The 24,258-nt window shown below is 38.6% G+C and overlaps 2 protein-coding genes across 9 annotated transcripts; both read left to right on the top strand.

The window, feature by feature from the left end:
- Nucleotides 1-3,593: 3,593 nt before the first annotated feature.
- On the top strand, nt 3,594-9,720 carry LOC103705037 (E3 ubiquitin-protein ligase SINAT2-like). Of its 8 annotated transcripts, XR_005506625.1 has the most exons (6): nt 3,612-3,856; nt 6,215-6,453; nt 7,784-8,170; nt 8,658-8,989; nt 9,043-9,154; nt 9,550-9,720. XR_005506625.1 is itself a non-coding variant. In XM_039114745.1 (5 exons), the coding sequence occupies exons 2-4, from the start codon at nt 6,241-6,243 to the stop codon at nt 8,976-8,978; spliced, it is 921 nt and encodes a 306-aa protein (XP_038970673.1). In that variant the 5' UTR covers nt 3,612-3,856; nt 6,215-6,240; the 3' UTR covers nt 8,979-8,989; nt 9,043-9,348. The 8 variants fall into 8 exon arrangements, 6 of the variants coding, with proteins under 6 accessions (XP_038970674.1, XP_038970673.1, XP_038970672.1 ...); XR_005506624.1 differs by having other exon boundaries at nt 8,658-9,154; XM_039114745.1 differs by lacking the exon at nt 9,550-9,720 and having other exon boundaries at nt 9,043-9,348.
- Nucleotides 9,721-19,424: 9,704 nt separating this feature from the next.
- On the top strand, nt 19,425-22,324 carry LOC103705038 (probable cysteine desulfurase). The gene is made up of 5 exons (XM_008788624.4): nt 19,425-19,813; nt 20,028-20,529; nt 20,889-21,090; nt 21,184-21,597; nt 21,870-22,324. Exons 1-5 carry the CDS (start codon nt 19,450-19,452, stop codon nt 22,203-22,205), a joined length of 1,818 nt encoding a protein of 605 aa, XP_008786846.4. The 5' UTR covers nt 19,425-19,449; the 3' UTR covers nt 22,206-22,324.
- The last annotated feature ends 1,934 nt before the right edge of the window (nt 22,325-24,258 follow it).

Here is a 24,258-nt window from a genome sequence, read left to right as displayed (position 1 = left end):
TGGAACTTAAGGAGGAGAAGGAGGTCTTTAAATAGGCTGAATCCGGTCTTCTCTGACCGGTCTTTAGATTACAATGAGCTTTCCGATCTCCAACGTGCATGATTGAGGAAGAAGAAGACTCCTAGCCGAACTCTTCATCCCTGCCTTCCTCACGTGCATCGCACGTGAAACTTTGGCCAAAAATGGTCGGGCCAGTCAAGTAGACTAGGCCCAATGTAATGGGTCTCACATTCTCCCTCCTAAAAAAAAAAATCCATTCATGAAATTTTGGTACATATAGTTCAGAGAGTAGAGGATCAAGTCATAACACTTCTCAAATCAAAGTCATCTTGTCTAACCAATGTCAAAATAATTCCATTCACAATGCTTTGATTGTGCAACTCTGATTTAAACTATCAAAATTTTCTGAATCCACTAGATGTCTTTTAATGAAAGGACCAAAAAGTATCAAATAGATAATGTACAATATTTTTTCTTTATTTAGAAATCCTAGAATACGATGTTTCAATTATTTAAATAACTTATTATGTAATCAATATCAATTTACATCCCAATGTCCCTAGTGTCTACCCACCTACACTCATGTTATGTCTGATCTTTAACTTATGATTGATCTACTTATACTCTGATACCATATTAATCGTCATGCCCCTGACCCGAGTTTGCAAACTGGGTATCACGTCAATCACTGCATACTCATAGAAGACTCTCTCCACGAGTATACATAGCATCCCATCATGGTATCATAATCAAACAACAAAAATAATTTAAATAATAACGTTCTAATTCTAATTAAATACAAAAATTAAAAGTCTTACAAATTCAATAATATTCTGAAATCTTACATCAACTCTAAAATAAAATCTAGTCTAAATAAAGATGTCAAAATTTTTTCTCAAATCATTCTTCCAAGATAAATCTTCGAGTCACGCTAGTTATTCAGATCTATAAAAATAGTAAAAAATCGTATAATGAGCTAGACAACCCAGTAAGCAATAAATACTTTAGCTAGATAAATCAAGCAATAAAATAATAATAATAATAATATGCTGAAATTAATCATATGAAGTACACAATTCAAAACTAAATTCATACACTATCCGGTCATTTCAAATTTCAAATTTTGTTTATAAGTCAATCTCTTTCAAAACATCAAGTTCATCTTGGCAATCATGAACTATGACCACATTTATACTCTATGGCTGGGTCAGAATTTGAGCTCATCAAAATGCCAACATATAACCCCACTAGTATGGTATCAATATGCCAACATAATATAACCTCTACTAACAGGATGTCGATATGCCAACGTATAACTATCATTGGTGGGGTTTCGATATGCCAATATATAACCCCCACTAGCGGGGGTGTCGATATACCTACGTATAACCCCCACTAGCGGGGCGTCGATATGCTAACGTATAATTCTCACTGGCGGGGTATCGATATACCAACGTTTAACCTACACTGATGAGGTGTCAATATACCAACAAATAACTTCCATACTAGGGTGTCGATTTTCCAACGAATAACCTCCATTGGCAAGGTATCGATACATAGTCTGGCTACGAGTCCAAATCTATTTTGAAGCAAAAACTTATTTTCTTGAAGCATATTCAATATTCCAAATCATAGGATATATAAAATCATACAATATCGAAATTAATTGAACATAATCCATATCAAAATCAATACGTTCAATTAAGAATCATACAATATTCTAGAAAGAGATATATATAATAATAAAACACTATGCATCAAGTTTATAAATCAAGAATTCAATTCAAAAAATATTTATAATTTGTCGATAAATTTAGAAAAGGAGTTATATTACTTATCTTGCGAGCAAATCCAAAGTATTAGTCCAATCAATTTCAAAAATTCCTTTAAGATTCTGGTATTTAAAATTATATTTTTATCAGAATTTATCATGATTATTTCAAGAGTAGAACTCCTAATTTCAATACTCTCATAGGGCTGATCTAATGAAAATGCCCGACGCCTCGGTTGGTCTAATCAAGGCAAAACTCATTTGATCATATTCAAACTAGGGTATAGATGGTTTAATAAAGATCGGAGGCAACCAAATCTAATAGTATCCAAGAAGAGCCAAGATAGGGGTTAGTGTGCCGCCCGTCGAATATGGATTAGGGCCCTTCACTAGGGTTGATCCAAAATCATGAAGAGAAGTGGCTTACTAGATCTATCATCTCTAGAGAGAGTAGAGCGAAAAAATCCGGTAGAAAGAGAATCAAGAGAGAAAACAAAACAAAGAAAGAGAAAAAAGAAAGAGAGTGGGAAGAGCGAGAAAAGAGAGAGGAGAGAGAAAGAGAGAAAAGAGAGAAGAGGGAAGAAGAGAGAGAAACCTCTCTGCGGAATCGAAAGATGAAGACTGAATTACGGCACCCCCTATTCAGATGATTTCTGGCAATTCGCCGACTCAAATCGTGATGAATAAAAGCCAAGACACCAGAGAAGAAAGAGAATAAGATGAAGGACTCTTACATCGGTCCCGCAAGACGTTTTGACGACTCTTTCCGACAGAAATAGGAGGAAAAAACTCTTGGAATTGGTGATGATTTCTTGGTTATTTGTTGATGGAGCTAAATGAGGAGGAGGAGGTCTTTAAATAGGCTAAATCTAGTTTGATCCAGCTGGTCTTTGGATCGTAGTAAGCTTTCCGATCTCCGACGCGATCGGGGAGAAAAAAAGACTCCCAGCCGGAGTTTTCTTCCCTACCTTCCTCATGTGCGATCACATAAAGCTTTATCCCAAAAATGGCTGGCCGGGCCTAGTCAACTAGGCCTCACAATTATATTTGTCTCTAATACATCATAGTTTAGTATAGAGCCCCTTATAAAGCTAACTTAGATAAACAAATCAAGGCTAAACCTATCTTAAATAAACAAGTCAAAGGCTGCTGTGGCGTCTATTCAACTTGAAACTCTCTAGACTTTTGAAAATTTTATGCAAGTTTTATTTAGAATTTTAATTTCAGAAACAATTTTTTTCTATTCTAGTTTTAAATTATTTAAAATTTTAAGTGCGGAGAATTGTTAAAGTGTTTGATTGTTGGAATAAGAAAATGATCAAAGATACAAGAGGTGTAAAATAATGATTAAAGAAAATTATGATCCGTAGAGATTTAACTGAAAATATAAATTTATAATTTCACATTTTTAGAATTTCTATATATTCTTTGCACATCCAAGTAGTAGGTCTAAAAATAAATTTTTTATTGAAATTGTAAATTATCATGAAATATTAAAAGAAGTGCTTGTGCATAAATTCCATGCAGGGGATTGCCAAAAAAGAAAAAAAGATGAGATGCCTCCGATCTCCCATTTTCCACTATCTCACCCAAAAAAATATAAAATAATATCAAATTTTTATTAGATATCTAGTTCTTTATTATAAATATATCCGACAAAATGAAGAAATAATATCTAATTCTTTATTATAAAAAAAGGGGATAGAGAGGGACCTTTCATGGCAGTTGAATTTGGCCAAGTGTCCTACGCGAACACCGTGTGGTCCAATTCCTACTTTTTTATTAATTTTTGCCAAAAAAAATGTTAAAAATTAAATAAAAAATTGAATGGAATCCATTGGAGCTCCTTTGCGCCTTCCGTTCCCAGGGCTACAAATGGACAGCCGAGGCCGACGCGGAGGAGATAACAGTGGCTTCCGGATCCAAACCCTAGAAGGCGGCCACCTCGCCCTCCGTCTCCCCTGGATCTTCTTCGCGTCCTCTACCCAATTCCTCCACGAGTCCTTTCGATTTCCGTGATCTTTTGCTTGGATTATGGTTGGCGCTTACTGATTCGAGCTCGACCGATTCGATTTCGACGCAAAGGTTCGATCTTTCTGTCCCTTTTTAGCTTCGCTCTTGCTTTCCCCCTTTGTCTAGGATTTTTTTTCTTTTTTATCGGATTTTCTTTCTAAGGGTTATTTTGTCGATCTTATTTTCAGAATTTTCTGTTCTTTTTTTTTGATAATTTCTGTGAGTAACTAGCATTTGTTTAGTTTTCCACTGTTTGAAAGGATCAAGCTTGGAACTTGGTTTAGAATATGGTTCTAACTGGCGAATGGATTTGCACACTTCATTTTTGTCAGATGGATTGTAAGAAATCTAATAGCTTATTCTTCTCTGATCATCAAATATTGTTGTCTTACTTCCGTAATGAAGCATTTGATATGAATTGCAGGCTTTAGCTTGAACTGTATAACAGCTTTTTCCTTTAGCTCATCGGCAGCTGACATGCATCACATTAGATTATGCTCTGCTGCTGGTTTTCTGGCCCATTGTTTGCAAGCATGGGTTGGATGTTTGTTGGATTTTGCGGATGTGAGCTTGAAATTTCGAGCAGCTTTGATCGTTTAATTGGTTTTTCTATTGGACGTTTTTCATGTGGCCATGTGCTTCTCTCGCATCATCGGATTCAGTTTCAAATGCAGCTGATAGTTTTAGGCCCTGTTTGGGATTGTTGTTAGCTGTAGAACTTTTAGAGCTTATAGAAGTAGAGCTTTCGAAAAGTGGAGTTTTTAGAATTAGGGCTTTTATAAAAAGCTATTTGCTGTTTGGTAACTACATTTCAAAAGTATTATGAAATTTTAATATATATTTGGTAACTAAAATTAAAAAAAAAATTTGGTATAATAAAATGACAACAAAAGATATTACATAGTGGAGTATAATATAATATAATATTACATATTATTACATATTAAAATATTTTTATTTTGTATAATATTGTTATATAATATAATATAATATTGAATATTGTAGCATAATAATATAACATAATATGATATGATATAATAATATATTATTTATAGTATAATATTACTATAATATTATATTATATTATATTATTATAATATAATAATATTGCAATATAATATAACAAAATAATATAATAATAATATGATATTATTATAATATACTCATACAATATAATATAATATAATGAAATATAATCTAATATATTATCTTGTTATATTATTAATAGTATATTATAATATTATAATAATAATATATTATATTATCATAATATAACTATTATTATAATAATAATATATTATTATGATTGTAATATATGTTATATTATGTTTATAATATAATATAAGAATATATTATTTTATAATGATGTATTACTACAATAATATAATATATTATACTATTATAATGTAATAATATAATATAATATAACGTAATATATTATTAATTCATTATTCTATTATATTATATTTATTATATAATAATTTATTAGATATGATATCATATAATATAAGATGTAATTATGAGATTTGTTGGTGGGTATTTTGGTCATCAGCAAGTTTCATTAAAATCAAAACAACTTTCCGACATTGGCCAAAAAGTACTTTTGGAGAGAAGCTCCAAAATAGAGGTTTTCTCAAGTAGACCTTTTCAGCTTTCTGACAAAACCAAACAGCTTTCTGATTTTTTACCAAATACCACTATATCATCCAAAAGTGCATCTGGAGGGCCAGAAAGTGATCCTTCAAAAGCTTTGCCAAATGAAGCCTTAGCATCCAATCTTTTCAAGTTTGGCTTGTTGACTTTAGTCTTTCTAGGAGATGTACTATCATATGATGTCTAATTCTCTTTCTTCTCTTCTTCTCGGTGTAGATCTGTGATTCCATATTGTTGACTCTTTTAATGGGTCAAGTAAGGTAAAGCAACAACTTAATAGACAATTCCAACCATCTGATCTTAGAATTTTCTCTTCCCAACTGTTGCTTTTCTTATCGCTGAATTTTTATGGGAAAGGTTTATTAGTGGTAGTTGGTCTTCTTCAATTAGCACTCTAATAACTATCTGTATCAGTAGTGTTCTTTCTAACATGCAGAGTTTGTGCTTGACCTTCATGTTTTTTGAAGCAATATGAATATTGAAAAATGGAAAGTGCATTTTGAGCAGTAAAAATAGATAGATTTGTAAAAACTATCTAATACTAAAACCAATCTATGGCAAGTTGCAGGTTATTTTCTGGTAAGGTTCCTCCAAGTTTGACTGTCTTTGATGAGGCTCAGAGGGTGCTCTTTGTTTGCCTAAACACCAAAATAATTAAGACTTATTTAAGACCTCGTGGAACAGTAGCAACTTATAGTAGGAATATGATGTGTAGGGAGAGTCGTGGGAAGAAGCTTGTATTTTGAACTTTAATATCTGTTTTTTTTTTTTGTGAAGAAAGTTGGCTGAAAGAATAAATATCTATGGCTCCTGGAAGCAGCATTTGCATGGAATTTCCTGAATCTCAGGTCACAGATGATGAACTTGCCAATGCTAGCATTGAACTTGATGGTATCCTACCTTCCAAGTCTTCCACTGCTTCTGGTATTAAAGCAGGCTTATCTTCTACGAGAAGTGTGCATGAGCTTCTTGAATGCCCAGTCTGTACAAACTCTATGTACCCTCCCATACACCAGGTTTTTTCTTCTTCCACTTCTACATGAATGGTGTCTCCTGTCTCTCTATCTGAGCTTATGTTACTAATAAAAGCACAAAACATCAGGATAAATTTGTCTTCTCCAGTGCTTACTTGGTTACTTTCTCTTTTTGTTTAAACAGATGTGACTATGCTTGTTGATTGGCCAATATCTTGCCATGCAGAGTCTTGTAAACATGATCATATTTTTCCACTTACTGTTATTTTCTTTTTCTTTTTTTTTAAATAGGATCGTATTTTTCCACAGCATACAATTACTCTCAAACACCTTTTTATTGTTGTGTAGGTCTCTTAGATTGCTTGTGGTAGTCTCTCTGAGTTTGCTACTTTGCGTTTTCATGTATAGTATTATAGATTATTTAACTGTTTGCAAAATGAATCTATATATTAGAAATATCACAAGTGAAAAAGCATTCTGGACAGAAGGCGCCTAGTGGACCCAATGGTGCCTAGGCAGGTACAGGTGCTGAGGCAAATTGAATTAAACAGTTGTCCAGTAATTAAACTCTAGCTTATAAATCAAATAAGTTAAAAAAAATAGAGAAGTCGGCGAAGGCAGAAAATAAGTTGCATCAACAAATTCAGCATCGAGCAGTAATATGAGCAATAAGGGAAGGCATGGAACAAGTGAAGGAGCAGCGATGACAGACACAGGAAGAGGAGAGGAAGAGGTGCAGTGGCAGCAGCAGGAGGAAGAGAAAGAGGAGAGGAAGAAGAAGGGGTGGAAGAAAAAGCGGTTTAACCATTGCCTGTGGGAGCCACCCTCACCATCTTCTAGGTCATGCTTCCTACTGTTGCCATCAGGAGCACCTTTTTCTTCCACTCTCCTCTTCTCTCCACTCCTGTCACTTGCATGTTTGGGAGTTAGGACATGAACAAACCTGCACTTGCTTGTTTAGCACTCCCTTTCTTGAGTTTGCCTAGCACATCCTTTGTTGGTGGCAGAGTTTGACATTTATAAGTAGAATACACATAATGGTATGCATGTATGCATGAGTGCATGTGTGTTTCTTTTCCCTAGGTTCCTAACTGACATAACCCTTTTTTTTCTTGGTTCGTCCTGTGTCGTGATAATTAGCAGCAATACCATACTTATAGACAAATTTTGAGATGCTTGAGAATGTATGCCTGGCTTCTACTCCAAATTATGTTGCACTAGTTACACAATGCATTGCAAGATGACACAATTGGCTGATCTATTTGATGCATGCTTGGGTTTTTTTCCCCAGAGAGCTAATTTAAGTTTTAATCATCATGCATAGGAGGCATTGAACTTATAAGGAACATGCTTCCGCCATTTTATTTTGCAGTGCCCAAATGGTCACACTCTCTGCTCAAGTTGCAAGCTCAGAGTACATAATCACTGCCCTACTTGTCGCCAAGAACTGGGTAATATCAGATGCTTAGCTCTTGAGAAGGTGGCAGAGTCACTCGAGCTTCCCTGTAAATATCAGAACCTGGGATGCTCTGAAATACATCCATATTATACTAAATTGAAACACGAGCAACTATGCGGGTTCAGGCCATACAATTGCCCCTATGCAGGTTCTGAATGCCTGGTCATGGGTGACATTCCAATGCTTGTGGCCCACCTGAAAAACGATCATAAAGTGGATATGCATGTTGGGTGCACATTCAACCACCGTTATGTGAAATCCAACCCCCATGATGTTGAAAATGCAACATGGATGCTCACTGTAAGCCCTTTCCTCACTTTATTACTATTATTTTTGTTATTGACTCTGTATTCTTTTAAAATGTTCCTCTTTTTTTTTATGATGACAAGTTAGAATAGTTAGTCCTTGCTGCAATATTTTTCACCTATTTACTTCTCAAACAACACTTACTTCCACATGCGTATCACACTGGACATGTTTGAGATTAACAGACACCAATTATGGTTATGGATAGCAGCTTTAAGTTTAGAGTCCAATTATAGTTATGTATAGCAGTCCTAATTTTATAGTTAACTTTAAAAGCGAGTACTTTATCTCATGCAAATATTAGTTACTGCTTGCAAGCATAATATATTCTAGTCAAGTGTGTTTATAGATGTAGTGCTAAAAGATAACTTATGTAAAGTGAAAATATCACGCATTTGGTGTAATTCTTAGTCTTTAGACATCATCCCAGTCCAGACCATTCATACCACTTCTGTTTTTCTGTCGCAAAATTATCCTGCAGGTTTTCAGCTGTTTTGGACAGTACTTCTGTCTTCACTTTGAGGCCTTCCTCTTGGGAATGGCTCCAGTTTACATGGGGTTCTTAAGATTTATGGGTGAAGACAGTGAGGCAAAGAACTTCAGTTACAGCCTGGAAGTGGGTGGCAATGGGAGGAAACTGATATGGCAGGGAGTGCCCAGAAGCATCAGGGACAGCCACAGGAAGGTTCGGGATAGCTACGATGGGTTGATCATCCACCGAAACATGGCCCTCTTCTTCTCAGGTGGCAGCCGGCAGGAGCTGAAACTGCGGGTGACTGGTCGAATTTGGAAGGAGCAATGATTTGAACTGTCTTCCAAGCTTCTGTTGTTTTCCAAGCTTGGAAAGAGCAATGATTTGAGCTTTTTTCCAAGCTTTTGTTGTTCAACTGAGTGCAACAATAGGACTGTGGTTAGCTGATGAATTATGTTGAGTCTGTATGCTTTAACACTGCATTTTGTACCTTAGCAAATGCATAAGTCGAACTCTGCTTTTGTATATGTTCACTTGTGTGTGATGCAAGATAAGAGGAAGCACATGATAAACATTTGTTGACTGGCCATTCATGTCCAAGTGTCATAAGGTCTCGAGAGAGAAGAGGAGGATCAAGTGCCTGATACTTGAGTTATCGTTCTCTTTCACTGTCTTATAAAAGCCCCGATTAAGTGATTAATTTCCTTGTGACAACACTAGGCAGTATCCTGTACAGGAGGAAAAGGGTGTTGTGATTTTTTTCTGCAGGAAGAGATTGTTGTTGTCTCTGCTTTTGTCCATGATGCTGGTTTCATTTTGTACCATAGAGGTATGTTCATAATAATTTTTGTTAAGAGTGGTTGTGTTGGCCGCTAACTAAAATCTTCCTATGTGCAGATAGAGCAGGCTAAAGGAAGTGCCACTGGGATCCAACATGCTCTGCTAGGGTGTGGGAACATCAATAAAAGTGAACTGCACATGTAGGTGCCTCTCATCTAGCTCTGCAATACTGTTTATTTGGATTTCATGTTGGTAGAATGTGAAGGATAGGTTATTTGTCCTTGACAGCAAACGGAATTTTAAAAGATAGCTAGTTCTTGGAAACTGAGTGTGAGCAGGACAAAGATGCTGTCCAGCATAGCCAAGGTTGCTTGATCTATTGCAAAAACCCATCGACACAACAAATGGCTGTGTCTATAATCAAAATTGATGGAAATTGGTGCTCACCATTGTCCAACAATTGCTTTTAGCATTGAATTAGATGACCCCCATTCAGATATGTATTAGGCATGCATGGATACTATATTAACGTGAAAATACGATGAGAGACATGAAAAATCATTTGGCTCTAACCTGTGAAATGTCAACCTCTTTCATGATGCATGCTTCTTTAAGCCACGCACTCAAACCTTTTCCAGAATCCACTGCTGTACTTTTCTGGATGTCATTCCGAGATTTCTGCACACAATTACTATAAAATTTCATTTTTTTTTTATTTTGTCAGTATATTACCTTTTTCTAAGTTTGCATACTTCTACTGGGTGTATCGAAACTTATTTCTGTAGCAACTCATATCTGTTGAAATCATCCATCCCTATGATGGCGAAATCCATTAGGTTTTGAATTATCAAAGTAGTGACCTCATACCTCAAGCTTCTGTGCAAAATCTATCCAGAAATAATCCGTCCCTATGATGGCAGAGCTTGTATACCGTGTTGTGTTCCACACCATTTTGTACATTTCTCCATTGACCAGGATCCTGCTAAAACTCTTGAAGCGTGACGTACCATCAGCCTTTGAAGTTGGTAGAATAACTCCATCCTAGTTCCCAATGTTAGTTGGCCAAGCAAAGCATGCATCTGTCTCCTTTGGCAGTTAAAGATACACAGTCATCTGAGTTTATTGCAAGGAGAGAAAAATTTATGTTATACTAATGACCGGTCTTCTTGTCCTACTGTGTTGAGTATGTCTTGAGTCTACAAATTATAGAAATCAAGTCTAAATCGATTGAGGACACCATATTGAAAATCAGTTCGAGTCTACGTCGCCTTACTCTATTATATATATTTTTTGTAATCTTAAGAGAAGAGAGCAATTGAGTGTCCTAGAGATCGGATAGATTGGAGGCTAGGATTTGTGAGGCAATCTTGTACTTTGTAATCTTTAGTTTGTTTTTATAGTGAAGCTTTTACATTGTTTCTGCTAAGAGACGTAGATCAATAAACTAAACCATGGAAATATTGCTTGCTCTTATTCTTCTCCTGTTTTTTCTTGTTCTTTTCTCTTTTTTCTTTTTGTGTTACGACAGACTTCAATTGTGAGTACCATGAATATGGTCTCAGAAAAGATCTAACTGCGGAGAAGAGACAGACTTACTGTTCATATCAAGTCCTAGGGGGTGATCCATTCTCTGATTCTTCAAATACCATCAACATATGCAATTATGCATCCATTCAAGCTATAGTTGCTGGTATGCGCCTCTTGGGCCCTCACAAGGAAACTTCCTTGAAGCTTGAAACGTGGTCTTTGATCTCTTGTGACGTATGGCAGCTTTTCTCGTCACTAGTTGGAGGTACAACATACGCTCTATTTGCTCAAGCTCGGTTCGGTGAGGCTTGAGCTTCAGCCAAGTCGAGCCAAGCTTTTTTTCACTATATATGAACAAGACCACTGTTTAGGTTCAACTTTTTTACGAGCCAGCTTTGGAATTAATTTGAGCTTGGATTATTTCCTAACAGGTCCGAGCTCAAATAAGCTCATAGCGAGCCAAGCCCGAGTTGCTCGTTAGTAGCTTAGGTTCATTTGCACCCTCGCATATAACCACTTGATACCTTTGCTTTATGGACACATATAAAGAAGTCTGAGTTGTACCACATAAAGAAAATTGCAATGTACAACTGGATTTTATTTTCAATAAGTTTTACTAAAACATGTTTGCACAATATCTAAAAACAAGTGAGTTAGAATGCGTTGATGCAGTCGAAGGACTCCATGTCTGCTTTGTGCCTGGACTAGGAGTTTAAACATCCAAAAGGAGGCCTCATAACAGTAACACAAGTGATAGAAGGCTGTCAAAACTCAAGAGAGTTGCATGGCTACACCAAAAATTATGCTTGAGTAAACTTGAAGGCCAATTCCATATTTCATAATTCAAGGATGACTTTTCTTTAATTGTCGTTGGAACTTTTGTATTTCTTTCTTCTAAAAACTCATGTTATATTTAAAAGTTTAGTAGAAGTTAGAAACTATTTTCTACTATTTATTTAATATTTATCTCTTTATTTTCTTTTAGGAAATATGTATCTTATGACAATGAGGAAAAAATCTATTGGCTTTGGGAGATCTCAGCTTTAATTACCCTCTTAAAATAACTAATTGGAATCAATAACAGAAATTACTAAAAGTTCTTCCTTTGAGATTTTTGTCCATTTTTTTAATTGGAAAGAGGCTGCTTGAGAGCCTGTGGTGCAAGACCACAGTTTAGGAAAAGGCTTTGATGAGAACCAGGTTTTGCTTCACGTAGGTCAATCTTTTAACAAATACCTGAAAAATCCAAGTTTGACCTCCCGGTTTTGCTTCGAGTAGGTCAATCTTTTAACAAATGCCTGAAAATCCGAGTTAGACCTCCCAAATAACGCCACTATGTATGCCAAGTCCAACCAAGGCCTAGGTTATGCGAGGGTACTGTCCTTGATGCTTTACATGGGAGACTTCGAAGAAATTTGAGCGCCACACAACCAATTTTGAAGTGCAGGTCAAACATATAGTGGGTTAGCATGGCAAACTCAAAATATTTATTCCCTTTTTGTCTGTATGCTCACATAATATATATATATTATAGTTGTTAGAATCATGTACAATCTCAACTATTATAGTTGGTACGATATTAGATATCACAGCTGCCACATATTACATGCACAATCTTAGAATATCAGCTCAAATAATCTCCAAAAATCATGGGATCTAATTGTCATATTCAAATTTAGTATTTGTACCAAATTATAGGATTTTGCTATTGTATTATACTCTATCTGGTCCCTAGTATCTTTTTCATAATCTTGAAATTTTATTGTTTTATTTTACTATATCTGGGGGCTTAACTTGTATATAAAGTACACTAGTGCCATGAGTAGAACAAGCAATTCAAAATTTATTTCTAACACAAATTTTTCATGGTATCAGAGCGAGTTTTTTCTTGATCAGTCAACCCCTCTTTCTTGTTCTCCTATCATCCTTTCAGTGTTTGTTTTTCTTGACCCTCTATTCTCCATTTGATAATTATGGCATTTTCTACTGATATTTCTAATCCTAGTGCTGATATAATGTCACCGTTCTTTCCCCACCACTTAGATAACCCAAGCATGATCCTGATCTCTCAAATCCTTACTAGTGACAATTATCTTCTATGGAGGCATGCCATGAAGACTGCTCTCTTAGCCAAGAATAAAATTGGCTTTATTAATGGCTTGCTTGAAAAACCTGACAAAAGTTTAGCAATACTTGATGCAAGGCAATGTTGCAACACCATGGTGCTTTCCTAAATTTGGAACATAGTCCACAAAGATCTTGTGAGCAGTATAGTTTATTTTAAAACTGCAAAGGAGGCATGGGAAGATCTGAAAGAGCACTTTTCTCATGGTAAGGCTACCCAAATTTATCGTATCAAGCGAGAAATCTCAATGCATATTCAAGATCAATCTTTTGTTGCTTCTTATTTTACTACACTCAAAGTATATTGGGATAAAATCAATGGTCTATGTCCACTTCTTACTTACACCTATGGTGCAATGAAAGAGTTGAATCCGATCTCTCAAAATGAAAAGGTTTTTTAATTCCTTATAGTGCTCAATGACTTCTTTTCAACTGTTCGAAGCTAAATACTCACCATGGAGCCACTACTTGTAGTAAGCAAAACTTTTTTTTCTGATTTTGCAAGAGGAGAAATAGAAGGCACATTAAGTCAAATTGATGCAATCTCTTGAAGGCGCTGCCATGGCTACTTCACATTTTAACAAGCACAATTTTAGTCACTTCAGTAACCAACAAGGAGGTCGTAGTAGTAGAGATCGTGTCGGTCGAGGACAAGCACATTGTGATTACTGCAATAATCTTGGTTGCACATGTGACACTTATTATAAATTATATGGCTGCCCAAACTACCGTGGAGGAACCAAAACCCTACTATTGTAAATCATATTGCCAATAGTAAAAATCCTTTTGGCTCATCTATTGTGCCCCAGCTCACACCAGAGTAGTATGTTCATTTTCTATCCATATTAAACATTGACAAAACCACCACTTCCATCAACATAGGTATTCCTTCCAACTCACAACCCATGACATGGGTAATTGACACAGATTCTTGTGACCACATGGTCTCCAACTTTAATCTTTTTTTATTACTTGAACCTTAACCAACTCGTCAATCTAAACTACTGACTGAAGATTCCATTCAAATAACCCAAAGGGACTATTGAAATATCCCCTTCTCTTGAGTTAAAAAAATGTTCTTTGTGTACCCACTTTCAATTTTTATTATCCAATAGTAAGTTTACTAAACCACATAATTGTGTTGTCATATTTTTTTTCTGACTTTTGTGTTTTTCAGGACCTGCCAATGAGGAACTTGATTGGTCTCGGTAAAGAAAATAATGGCATTTACTATCACAAGGCTCCAGTTTCTCATACTTCTACAAGTTATTGCACCTAGTTGAGTCTTTGGCACAATTGTTTGGGCCATCCATCGACTCTAAGATTAAAGATTTTAGCCCAAGATATTTCTATTTCTCTTTCTACTTTTTAATATAAAATAGATTCTTATACTGTTTGTCCTCTAGCAAAACATACTAGAGTTTCTTTTCTTACAAGTACTTCTATTTCTTCCTTCATTTTTGAACTTATTTATATTGATATTTAGGAAAGTTGTTCTATTCCATCTCATACCAGTGCATGTTATTTTTTAACTATTGTAGATGACTTTTCATGTTGCACATGGATTTTTCTCATGCGATTCAAATATGAAACATTTTATTTGCTTAGAAAATTTATTGCTCTTATAGGCAACCAATTTTCTCATAAAATAAAAATAGTTAGAAGTGATAATGGGATGGAATTTATGGATCATCAATTGCAAACTTACCTTGATTCTTTAGGAATTATTCATAAATTATCTTGTGTTGGAACGCCATAGCAAAATGGTATAGTTGAGCGTGAACATAGACACCTCCTTGAAGTAGCTCAAGTATTACATTTTCAAGCCAATCTACCACTCCAATTTTGGGGTAAGTGTGTTTTAACTATTGTTTATCTTATCAACCGATTTCCTTCTCCTATTTTAAGTGGTAAATCTCGTCATGAAATATTTTTTGATAAAAAAAATTCTCTTACCACCATGGACGTACCTTTGGATGTTTTGCTCATATCCAAGCCAAAAATAAATTTAGACCTCGCGCACATAAATGCATTTTTTGTAGAAAATCCCTATGGCCAAAAGGCTATCATGTGTATGACCTACTTGAGAAAAAAATATTCACTATTTGGGATGTCATTTTTCATGATTCAGTTTTTCCATTTGCCAATACATCTCACATTTTTCCTTCTTCCCAATGACTAATTCTTCCTTACATTATTGATAATGGTGATGAACTCATCCTCTCTACTCCTTCAATTGATCTTCCATCTTCACCTACTTGGCCTTCTTCCACTTCTAATTAAGATTCCATCGAACCGGTTGATCTTTCTAAAACATCCGTCAATCTACCTCCAAAACGCTCCACAAGCATCTGACGTCCTCCCTAGTGGCTTCAAGATTTTTAGTGCTCTCAAGTTTCGTCATATTCTTACCTATACCTAAACAACCTCGTAATAGGTACTAAGTATCTACTCTAAAATTATCTTTTTTTTTATAAATTCTCTAGCTCTCATCGTGCTTTTCTAGCTTCTATTTTCTCTTCTCAAGAACCCAAGTCTTTTCTCTCAGCAATGAAACATGCTTACTGACATGATGCTATGGCCAATGAAATTAAGGCCTTAGAGTTTAATCATATTTGGACCGTGATGCCACTTCCACCAGGCAAACATTCCATCAGATGCAAATGGGTATATAAGATCAAATGCAAGTCCGATGGTAGTATTGAATGGTATAAAGCAAGGTTGTTGCTAAAGACTACACTCAAGTTAAAGGCCTGGATTACTATGAAACATTTACTTCTATTGCCAAATTGGTTACAGTTTGTTGTCTTATTGCCATTGTAGCTGCCAAGCAATGGCATCTATACCAGCTTAATGTCAATAATGCCTTCCTCCATGGTGATTTAATAAAAAAGTTTGCATGCAACTACCACCAGATTTTTCTTGAAAGGAGGAGAAAGGAGAACAGTTGGTCTGCCGCTTCAATAAATTCTTATATAGTCTTAAACAAGCCTCTTGTAACTGGTTTTCCAAATTCTCTACTATACTACTTTAGGCTGGTTTCACTCATTCAATTATCGATTATTCACTCTTTACCCTCAAATCTAAAGGCAACATTGCCATTGTACTTGTTTATGTTGATATACTCACTACTAGCAATGATCCTTCTTTCATTGCTTCCACTAAATCTTTCCTCCAACATCAATTTCGAATTAATGATCTTGGCACACTTAAATACTTTATGGGCATCGAAGTTGCACACTTCAGTAAAGGTATTTTTCTTTGTCAACAGAAGTATGCCTAGATATTCTTGAAGATAAAGTTGTTTTAGGTGCTAAACCAGTGCACACCCAGATGGAGCAAATTTTAAAATTATTACATGATGTTGGAGAACTTTTGCATGATCCTATACCATATAAATGCCTGATAGGTCGTTTGATTTATCTCACAATCACTGATCCAGACATTACCTTTATTGTCAATCTTCTTAGTCAATTTATACAGGCACCATGCCACCCCCATATGGATGCTGCTCTTTGAGTCTTAAGATACCGCAAATCATGCCCTAGTTTTGGTCATGCCTACTTCGAACAACTTTTATCTTAGTGTTTATTGTGATGCTAATTGGGCGACTTGTTCTACTACTTGTCATTCTGTCACAGTTATTGTAGCTTTCTTGATGATAGCCCTAGCTCATGGTGCACAAAGAAATAAAGTATTTCTCTCGTTCCACCGCTGAACCTAAGTATTGATCAATGGCCTCTATCACTTGTGAATTAGTCTGGCTCAAAACTCTAGGCTCTGACTTGGCTATTCACCACCCTCAACCTATATCTCTCTATTATGATAACCAAGCAACACTTTCTATTGCCGCCAACTCTATATTCTATGAGCAGACAAAACACATCGAAATAGATTGTCATATTGTTATAAAAAAACTACAAACAAACACAATCCAGACTAAGTTCCTTCGAAGTGACAACCAACGTGCTGATATTTTTACCAAAGTTTTAGGTTGTGATCAGTTTTTTTATCTACCACACAAGTTGGATGTTACAAATCTACACACACTAACTTGAGGGGGCGTATTATACTTGTCAGAATCATACACAATCTCGCCATTATAGTATGTACGATATTAGATATCACAGTTGCTACATATTGTACGCACAATTTTGGAATATTAGCTCAGATTAATCTCCAAAAATAATGGGATCTGATTATCATATTCAAATTTAGTTTTCGTACCAAATTATTGGATTTTACTATTGTATTATACTATATCTGGTCTCGAGTATCTTTCCTATAATCATGAGATTCTATTGTTGTATTCTACTATATCTATGGGCTAAACTTGTATATAGAGCACACCAGTACCATGAACAGAACAAGCAATTAAAATCTTATTTCTAATACAAATTTCTCAATATATAATTTTATTAGAAAAAACTTTGCAAGAAAAGTTAAGTATATTTTCATTCATTCATTCACTTGTTCTTTTTTTTTGGAAGGGGGGAGAAAGATATAAAGTAGGAAAATGTCTACCTTTAATTCCACCTCCTATCATATGTATTCATTCAATGAACTAGCATGGTTTCAAACAATTTACCATATCAACAATTATGATTTTATTTCATAACTTAGCATAGAAGATGCTTTGGGCGCTCATAAATTGCAAATGAAAAGTTTATCGAGCTCACGACTGCTAACTTGGAAACTCTATAATCAACTAACCTACCATGTTTGGCAATAAATTCATTAAGTTAAGCAATTTTCTCCTTGCCACCTTGCAAAATTATTGCTTATGTGCACTTTATAGAGCCCTGCAGCACTACTCTTTTAACACCCAGAACTACAAGGTGGTTGGGTTTGATTAGTGGTTAACATAAACTGCAAATCTAATTTATATTTGAATCATTAAAAACTTCAACATAAGCCATGTCCCTTTGCTCACGGGACATTTCAGGTCAATGAGAGTGGCTGCCACCTCCATAAAAAATTTGAAATAATACCTCCCCCTATCTACTTTCTTGGAGCCAATGAGATGTACATGGCCTCTCTTAAATCGTTTAATTTCTTTTTTCTTCTTTCTCCCTCTTAGCAGCCTTTGTGCTGGACTCGGCCATTTTTGACCTAGTTTGCATCTACATTATAAATAATATATGCATAAAAATATAACAAATTGCCGGCATATATATGTATAACTTATGATTTGTATAAACTATCATACATAAAAACAAAACTCATACATTTTAGAACTTTGCTCCTAAATGAGCCCAGCCTGCACTCCAAGTGTTTGCAAACAAGAGGAAGCTAGGCTTGGAACTGATGACCGCTGGGGGTGAGCAACTTTGTCATGCTAGATTCGGGCTCGAGCCGAGTCCAAACAGGTTCCCCATATATCATGCCGAGCCCAAGCAGTCTAAAACTTGTCTCTTTTGATTCCTAGAAATGAATTATATTTTCCAAACCAAGCTGATTCAGTAAATCTAATTTGGTAGGGATCAAGTTATCTTGGAGCCATTTTTTCCACAAAGAAATGCCAATTCTAGCTAGGAATAGTTATTCGCACACGGGGAAGAAAAGACCAAGAATAAATGAATATTTGGTATGACAGAGATCTCATATAAGTTCTTCACAAGATAACATTGTGCATACCATTGAATTGAAGAGGGAAAACAGCCAGAGTCACGCCCAATGTAATATTGGTGGCCTCAGCCTAACCAGCCAGCTTTACCCCCTCTGCCGCTCTTGCCGCGTTTCCTCCGACGCCAGGTCAAATATTGTGGGCACCTAAGACTCGTCCCACCGTTGGTTTGCCCCGAGTTGACTCATTTGCCAAACCACATATAAACTTGGTGAAACCGAGTTTAACCTCAGATGGATAATCTTTAATTATCCTTCAAAAACATTAAAGATAATTTTATCCATCAAAACATTTACAAAATAAAACTAAAAAGAAATATATATATAAAGAAATATATGCACACAAACATTTTTGCCCATATCCGCGTTGGGCATTGAGTTCACTCGCTTTACAAGTGACTGGTCTGCACCGCTCGACCAAGCTAGAGTTCGAGCCTCCAATATTTATTTCTGTGGACCGCGTTTGATTTAATGGCGTGATGAGCCCAACCCCTGCCTTACGTTCCTACGCTTCTCTCTTACGGTGTGCTCCACATTTCCCATGCAGTTCACGGATTTCCGCAAACCAAAGGCTAAATGGCAGGGTCCAACGCATGGAACCTGGTTCTGCTGCTCTTGTATTATATTTTTCCTTGTGCGCCTGTCCATAGTCTATATAAGGATATAGTCTATATAAGGATATTGTCTCCCAAGTCTCAATCGACAGGATTGTATTGATCACATATTGCTATTTCCTTGCAGCATCATGATGCCTCTTCTTGTTGCCTCTCCTCTGCCATTATCAAGCATCCATCATGCTAAAATCTCCTCAGATTCGGCAAAGCTCGGTGGCGCCGATGCCGGTAGCCCGGCTGAGCCCAGTGGGAAGGGAACAACCTTTGCTCCTATTGATGAGTTTGATATGATTGAGCCCTTGAGCAAATGGTTAGATGGTTATGCTGATGATGACAGTAAGATGGAGTTTCTAAGGTCACAGATCATTGGAGCTGAGGCTGAGTTCGACTCCCCTTTTGGTCGACGCCGCATCACATACTCGGATCACACAGCTTCAGGGAGGTTCCTGCGGTTTGTGGAGGAATTTCTACTGCAAGATGTCCTTCCATTCTATGGTATATATCTCTCTGAATCTGATTGTTAGTATTAGCATATATAATTACGCTGCTGCTGCATCATTAAATACTTCAAGGCTCATATTAGAGGCAAACATAAATTCTAAGGAATCCATGGAAGCCAGGCTGCATCTCAAAGGAAATCCCATCTCATGGAATGAACTATAACTTGCTCCAAAAGCACCACTCCAATGACTTTTTGATTTCATGACAGGGAACACTCACACTGTGGATAGCTATGTGGGCCTCCACACCAGCAAGTTGGTCCACCAAGCCTCCCAATACATCAAGCACTGCATGGGAGCCGGCCCGCATGACATCCTCCTCTTCTGTGGCACCGGCTGTACCGCGGCGATCAAACGGCTGCAAGAGGTGATGGGGATCACTGTCCCATCCATCCTCCGTCCAGTGGTCCTCAACCACCTCCCGCCTTCCGATCGGTGGGTCATATTCATAGGCCCATATGAGCACCATTCCAACCTGCTGTCATGGCGCCAGACCCTAGCCGAAGTGGTCGAGATCGGGCTCGATGAGTCGGGGCACATCGACCTTGCAGCCCTCGAGGCCGCCCTTGAGTCCCCAGAGTACTCCGGAAGACCCAAGCTTGGTTCTTTCTCGGCCTGCAGCAATGTCACCGGAGTGCTGTCCGACACAAGTGGAATCGCACATATGCTCCATCGGCATGGTGCCTATGCATGCTTCGACTTCGCATGCAGGTATGTACGTGTGGATCCTCCTCCCACAACCTTGTGAAACAACCATATTGATAACCGAAGTTTTATAATTACGGTGTTAGAACCACCCTATCTTGAATGACCCAGCTACATTTGAGAAACTATACCTATACTAGTAAATGCCTTCAATTGCACCACTCTACCTGTGCACGCTAGGCCAGGTGCATTTAGATCAGGTTGTAGAACTTTTGGGCCATGTTGAAGCTAGCAAGAAGAGTGCCATGCAATCAGGCTCATCTCTCAGGCCAGAAAAAGCACAAGCTGAGACTTTTTCACTTGGCACATCCATAACACACTTGATTGTGTAACAAATTTTGATCATCAATTCGTGAATCTAACAGCGCGCCATACGTGAACATCGAGATGAGATCTGGCGAGGTGGACGGCTACGATGCCGTGTTTCTCAGCCCACACAAGTTCATCGGTGGACCTGGGAGCCCCGGCATCCTTCTGATGAATGAGGGCCTCTACCGGATCAAAGGCACCCCTCCCTCCACCAGCGGCGGAGGCACCGTTCTATACGTCAGCGGCCACGATGTAAAGGTATGGAAAAATCTCAGCCGCCGGTCTCCATAATCTTGCATAATTTGGCAATCGTAAAGCTGAGGAAACGGAGGCGTGGCGGTTTTGTTGCAGGACACCGTGTATTGCGAGAACGCGGAGGAACGGGAAGATGCCGGTACGCCGGGGATCGTCCAGAAGATTCGTGCCGCGCTCGCGTTCTGCGTGAAGGAGTGGGTCGGACACGTAGCGATCCGCGAGAGGGAAGCTCTTTTTGCGCGACGAGCCATGGAGCGGATCCGGGAGAACCCGAAGGTGCGGGTGCTGGGGCACGTGTGCGAGGAGGAGCGGCAGCCGATCATGTCGTTCCTCGTGTACCCGGACGGGATGCGTGGCAAGCACCTACACTGCAGTTTCGTGACCAAGCTGTTGAACGATCTGTTCGGGATCCAGGGACGCGGCGGTTGCGCGTGCGCCGGGCCCTACGGTCACGTGCTTCTCGGGATCGACCGGGCCCGGTCCAAAGCCATCAAGACCGCGGTCGAGAGAGTGAGTAATTAATTTCTGGACCATTCCTGTTTAACCCTACGTAGGCCTTTTAATGTTTATATTGGTGCTGATGTATTATAGACCGAATCTAATTATAATTTATATGCAGCATTAAAACTTAGGATAGGAAATATTAAAACTTAGAGTTACATTATGCTTAATTTCTAAATTATAAGTTTGTGTTTCATTTAAAATTACGTGGTGCATGGCCTAATATAAGTTGTTATATGAGTTGGTTGAACAAAAGGTGAGATATTTGCTTCCTCTTGCAGGGATATGAAGGGGCGAGGCCGGGGTGGACCCGGGTTAGTTTTGCATACTATACCTCATGGAAGGAGATGGAGTTCGTGGTGGATGCAATAGAGTTTGTGGCGGAGTACGGTCATCGATTTCTTCCTCTATATGGCTTTGATTGGAAAACTGGTCATTGGGAATATGTAGGTGCTGGACTTGTCTTTCCCATAACAAATGGAGGCGGCAACGGTGGCGAGAGTTACGAAGATTATATTGCCAGTGCTAGATGTGTCGTCAACTCTATACCAAATCTCTCGGTAGAGAGAAATATTCCAAAATGCATTGACCCTCAATTAGTGAACTTTAAGATGTAAGTGGTTGGGATCTTTCTTGGGAGCTTTGTGCTATATAAACCTCATATTTTATTATTTTCTGTAAAGGAGATTAATATATAAACTATTACAGGACAAGGATTTTAATCGGGTTTTGCCTATGTTCCCTTCAAAATGGTCACATATTTTCCTTAGGGTAAAATTATAACTAATTACACTTCGTTGCTCGAAGGAAAAAGAAGCAAGTTTATCTAATTTTCTTTTAAGTAATGATGCTTGATAGTTGCACTGATTTAGGTCGAAATCACTTAACCACCACAGCAATGATCAAGACTCAAAAAATTTTCAACTTAAAATTTCTATATTATTTCACTAGATGTATTTTAATAACTGCGCATTTGTGTGTTGTATTGTATAATCGTATATATTTGTACATCTGTGTATGGTGTGCATATGCCCCCACTACCTCTAACAACAATTATGCATCTTCATGTATAGTCACCTGGTAAATGTGCCTAGTGTCCATCCCTCTCAACAACTATGTATCTTTGTGTATAGTGGTGTTGTATAACTATATTTAATTGTGCATATATATGTATGTAGAGTGTGGATAATGGAACCATCTCCACCTACCCCTTCTAGGCTCTAGCTTGGTCACCAACCTGCCACCGCACGAGGCCAGCCCCCTGATCGCCTAGGCCCTTTCCACACCTTTCTTCAGTCGCCATCTCCGCCCCCTACTGGCCACTGGGAGCCATGCTGCCGGCCTCAGGTATATCTTGGGAGAGTGCCATCACCTGGTTTTTCCCAGAGACTGCAACTACCATCACCGGTTCGCCTCCCTAGATAGAGCATGGCGGAACGTTCATGCCCCCGGTTGCTCCCTGCATGTCTACCGGCACCGACCATTCCTCCGTCGCCGGCATGGAAGGGGGTAAAGGGTCCATGGAGGGCTCGGTGGAGTCTGATGAACCCTGCTGTGTGGTGACTGATGGGGCTCGGTCTGTCTCAATAATGTGGATCCAGCTTCCCGCCCACCCGCCTTGTTCTGGCCTGCTAACCCGGATCTGCCTAGGCCTTTCAATGGGCTTTGGGCCCGCTTAGGCAGGCCGGGTTTAGGGGGGCCGGTGGATGGTCTGGGCTCAGCACAGCACCCATGGGCTAGCCTTGGGGTGCCGAATCCGCGAGCCCGATCATGTCGCAGCCTTTCAGTGGACTTTGGGCTCATTTGGATGGGCTGGGTTCGTTGAAGGCCGGTTGTTGGGCCAAGCCCTTATAAGCTCCCACAGCTTGGCCTGCTTGGATCCACGAAGGCTCAGGTCCATCCACACTGAGTTGAATCGGCACCAACTCAATAGTGAATAATGGGTCATAAGAACTAACGTCAGCCGGAAAGGTTGAGTCATCGCTGAGATCGTCCATCGCCAGCACTTTCCCCCGGTCCGGCATGGCCACGATCCTCCGCTCATCGGCCTTGGCCTGGTTGGCGAAGTTTGGGGACCCTGATTGACATTGAGTGAACCACGGGTTGACTCCAACCCCAACTCGGTGGTCATCTTCTTCCTCATCTCCGAGCTGGACTGCTTCAACTTGCGGTTCCGACTGATGACCAACCATGGCCCGTAGGCCGGCCGATTGTTTTGGTTAGGGCCGGCCTCGACCGGATTCATTGATGTCACCTCCGCCTTGCCATTCCGCATCTGATCCCCCCTCCCCTAGCGGCTGAAGGCGAAGGGCCACATTTCTCCTTGCCATGGCCGAGACATCCACACTTGTAGCAGACTCCCAGCAAGTTTTCATAGGTGAAACCTTGCCAAATCTTCTCTGATTCGCCTTGGAGGTAGATCCCAGGCCTCAAGGGTTTTAGGGCATTCACTTCTATTTTAAACCTAGCAAATCCCAACCGACGCCTGCCGTTCGTCATTGCATTTAGTGCCAGAGGGCATCCGGCCACTCTGGCTATGTCAAGGATCGACTCCTTATCCGAGAACTCAAGTGGGAGCGCCGACAATTGCACCCACGCCACGACCTTGGTAACCTTGTAGACATCAGGCACAAAATCTGGACGCCACCTCTCCATGGCCAGTGGCTGCCC

Source organism: Phoenix dactylifera, chromosome 17 (genome assembly GCF_009389715.1).
Source record: "Phoenix dactylifera cultivar Barhee BC4 chromosome 17, palm_55x_up_171113_PBpolish2nd_filt_p, whole genome shotgun sequence".
In the NCBI taxonomy this organism is placed as follows: domain Eukaryota; kingdom Viridiplantae; phylum Streptophyta; class Magnoliopsida; order Arecales; family Arecaceae; genus Phoenix; species Phoenix dactylifera.
This window is presented reverse-complemented; position numbering and strand designations above follow the sequence as displayed.

Coding starts and splice junctions, on each gene's coding strand:
- LOC103705037 (XM_039114746.1), top strand. CDS start 6,241: ATGGCTCCTGGAAGCAGCATTTGCATGGAATTTCCTGAATCTCAGGTC. Junction 6,454..7,783: donor TGTACCCTCCCATACACCAG/GTTTTTTCTTCT, acceptor TTTATTTTGCAG/TGCCCAAATGGTCACACTCT. Junction 8,171..8,657: donor ATGCAACATGGATGCTCACT/GTAAGCCCTTTC, acceptor ATTATCCTGCAG/GTTTTCAGCTGTTTTGGACA.
- LOC103705038 (XM_008788624.4), top strand. CDS start 19,450: ATGATGCCTCTTCTTGTTGCCTCTCCTCTGCCATTATCAAGCATCCAT. Junction 20,530..20,888: donor TGCTTCGACTTCGCATGCAG/GTATGTACGTGT, acceptor TGAATCTAACAG/CGCGCCATACGTGAACATCG. Junction 21,598..21,869: donor TCAAGACCGCGGTCGAGAGA/GTGAGTAATTAA, acceptor TTCCTCTTGCAG/GGATATGAAGGGGCGAGGCC.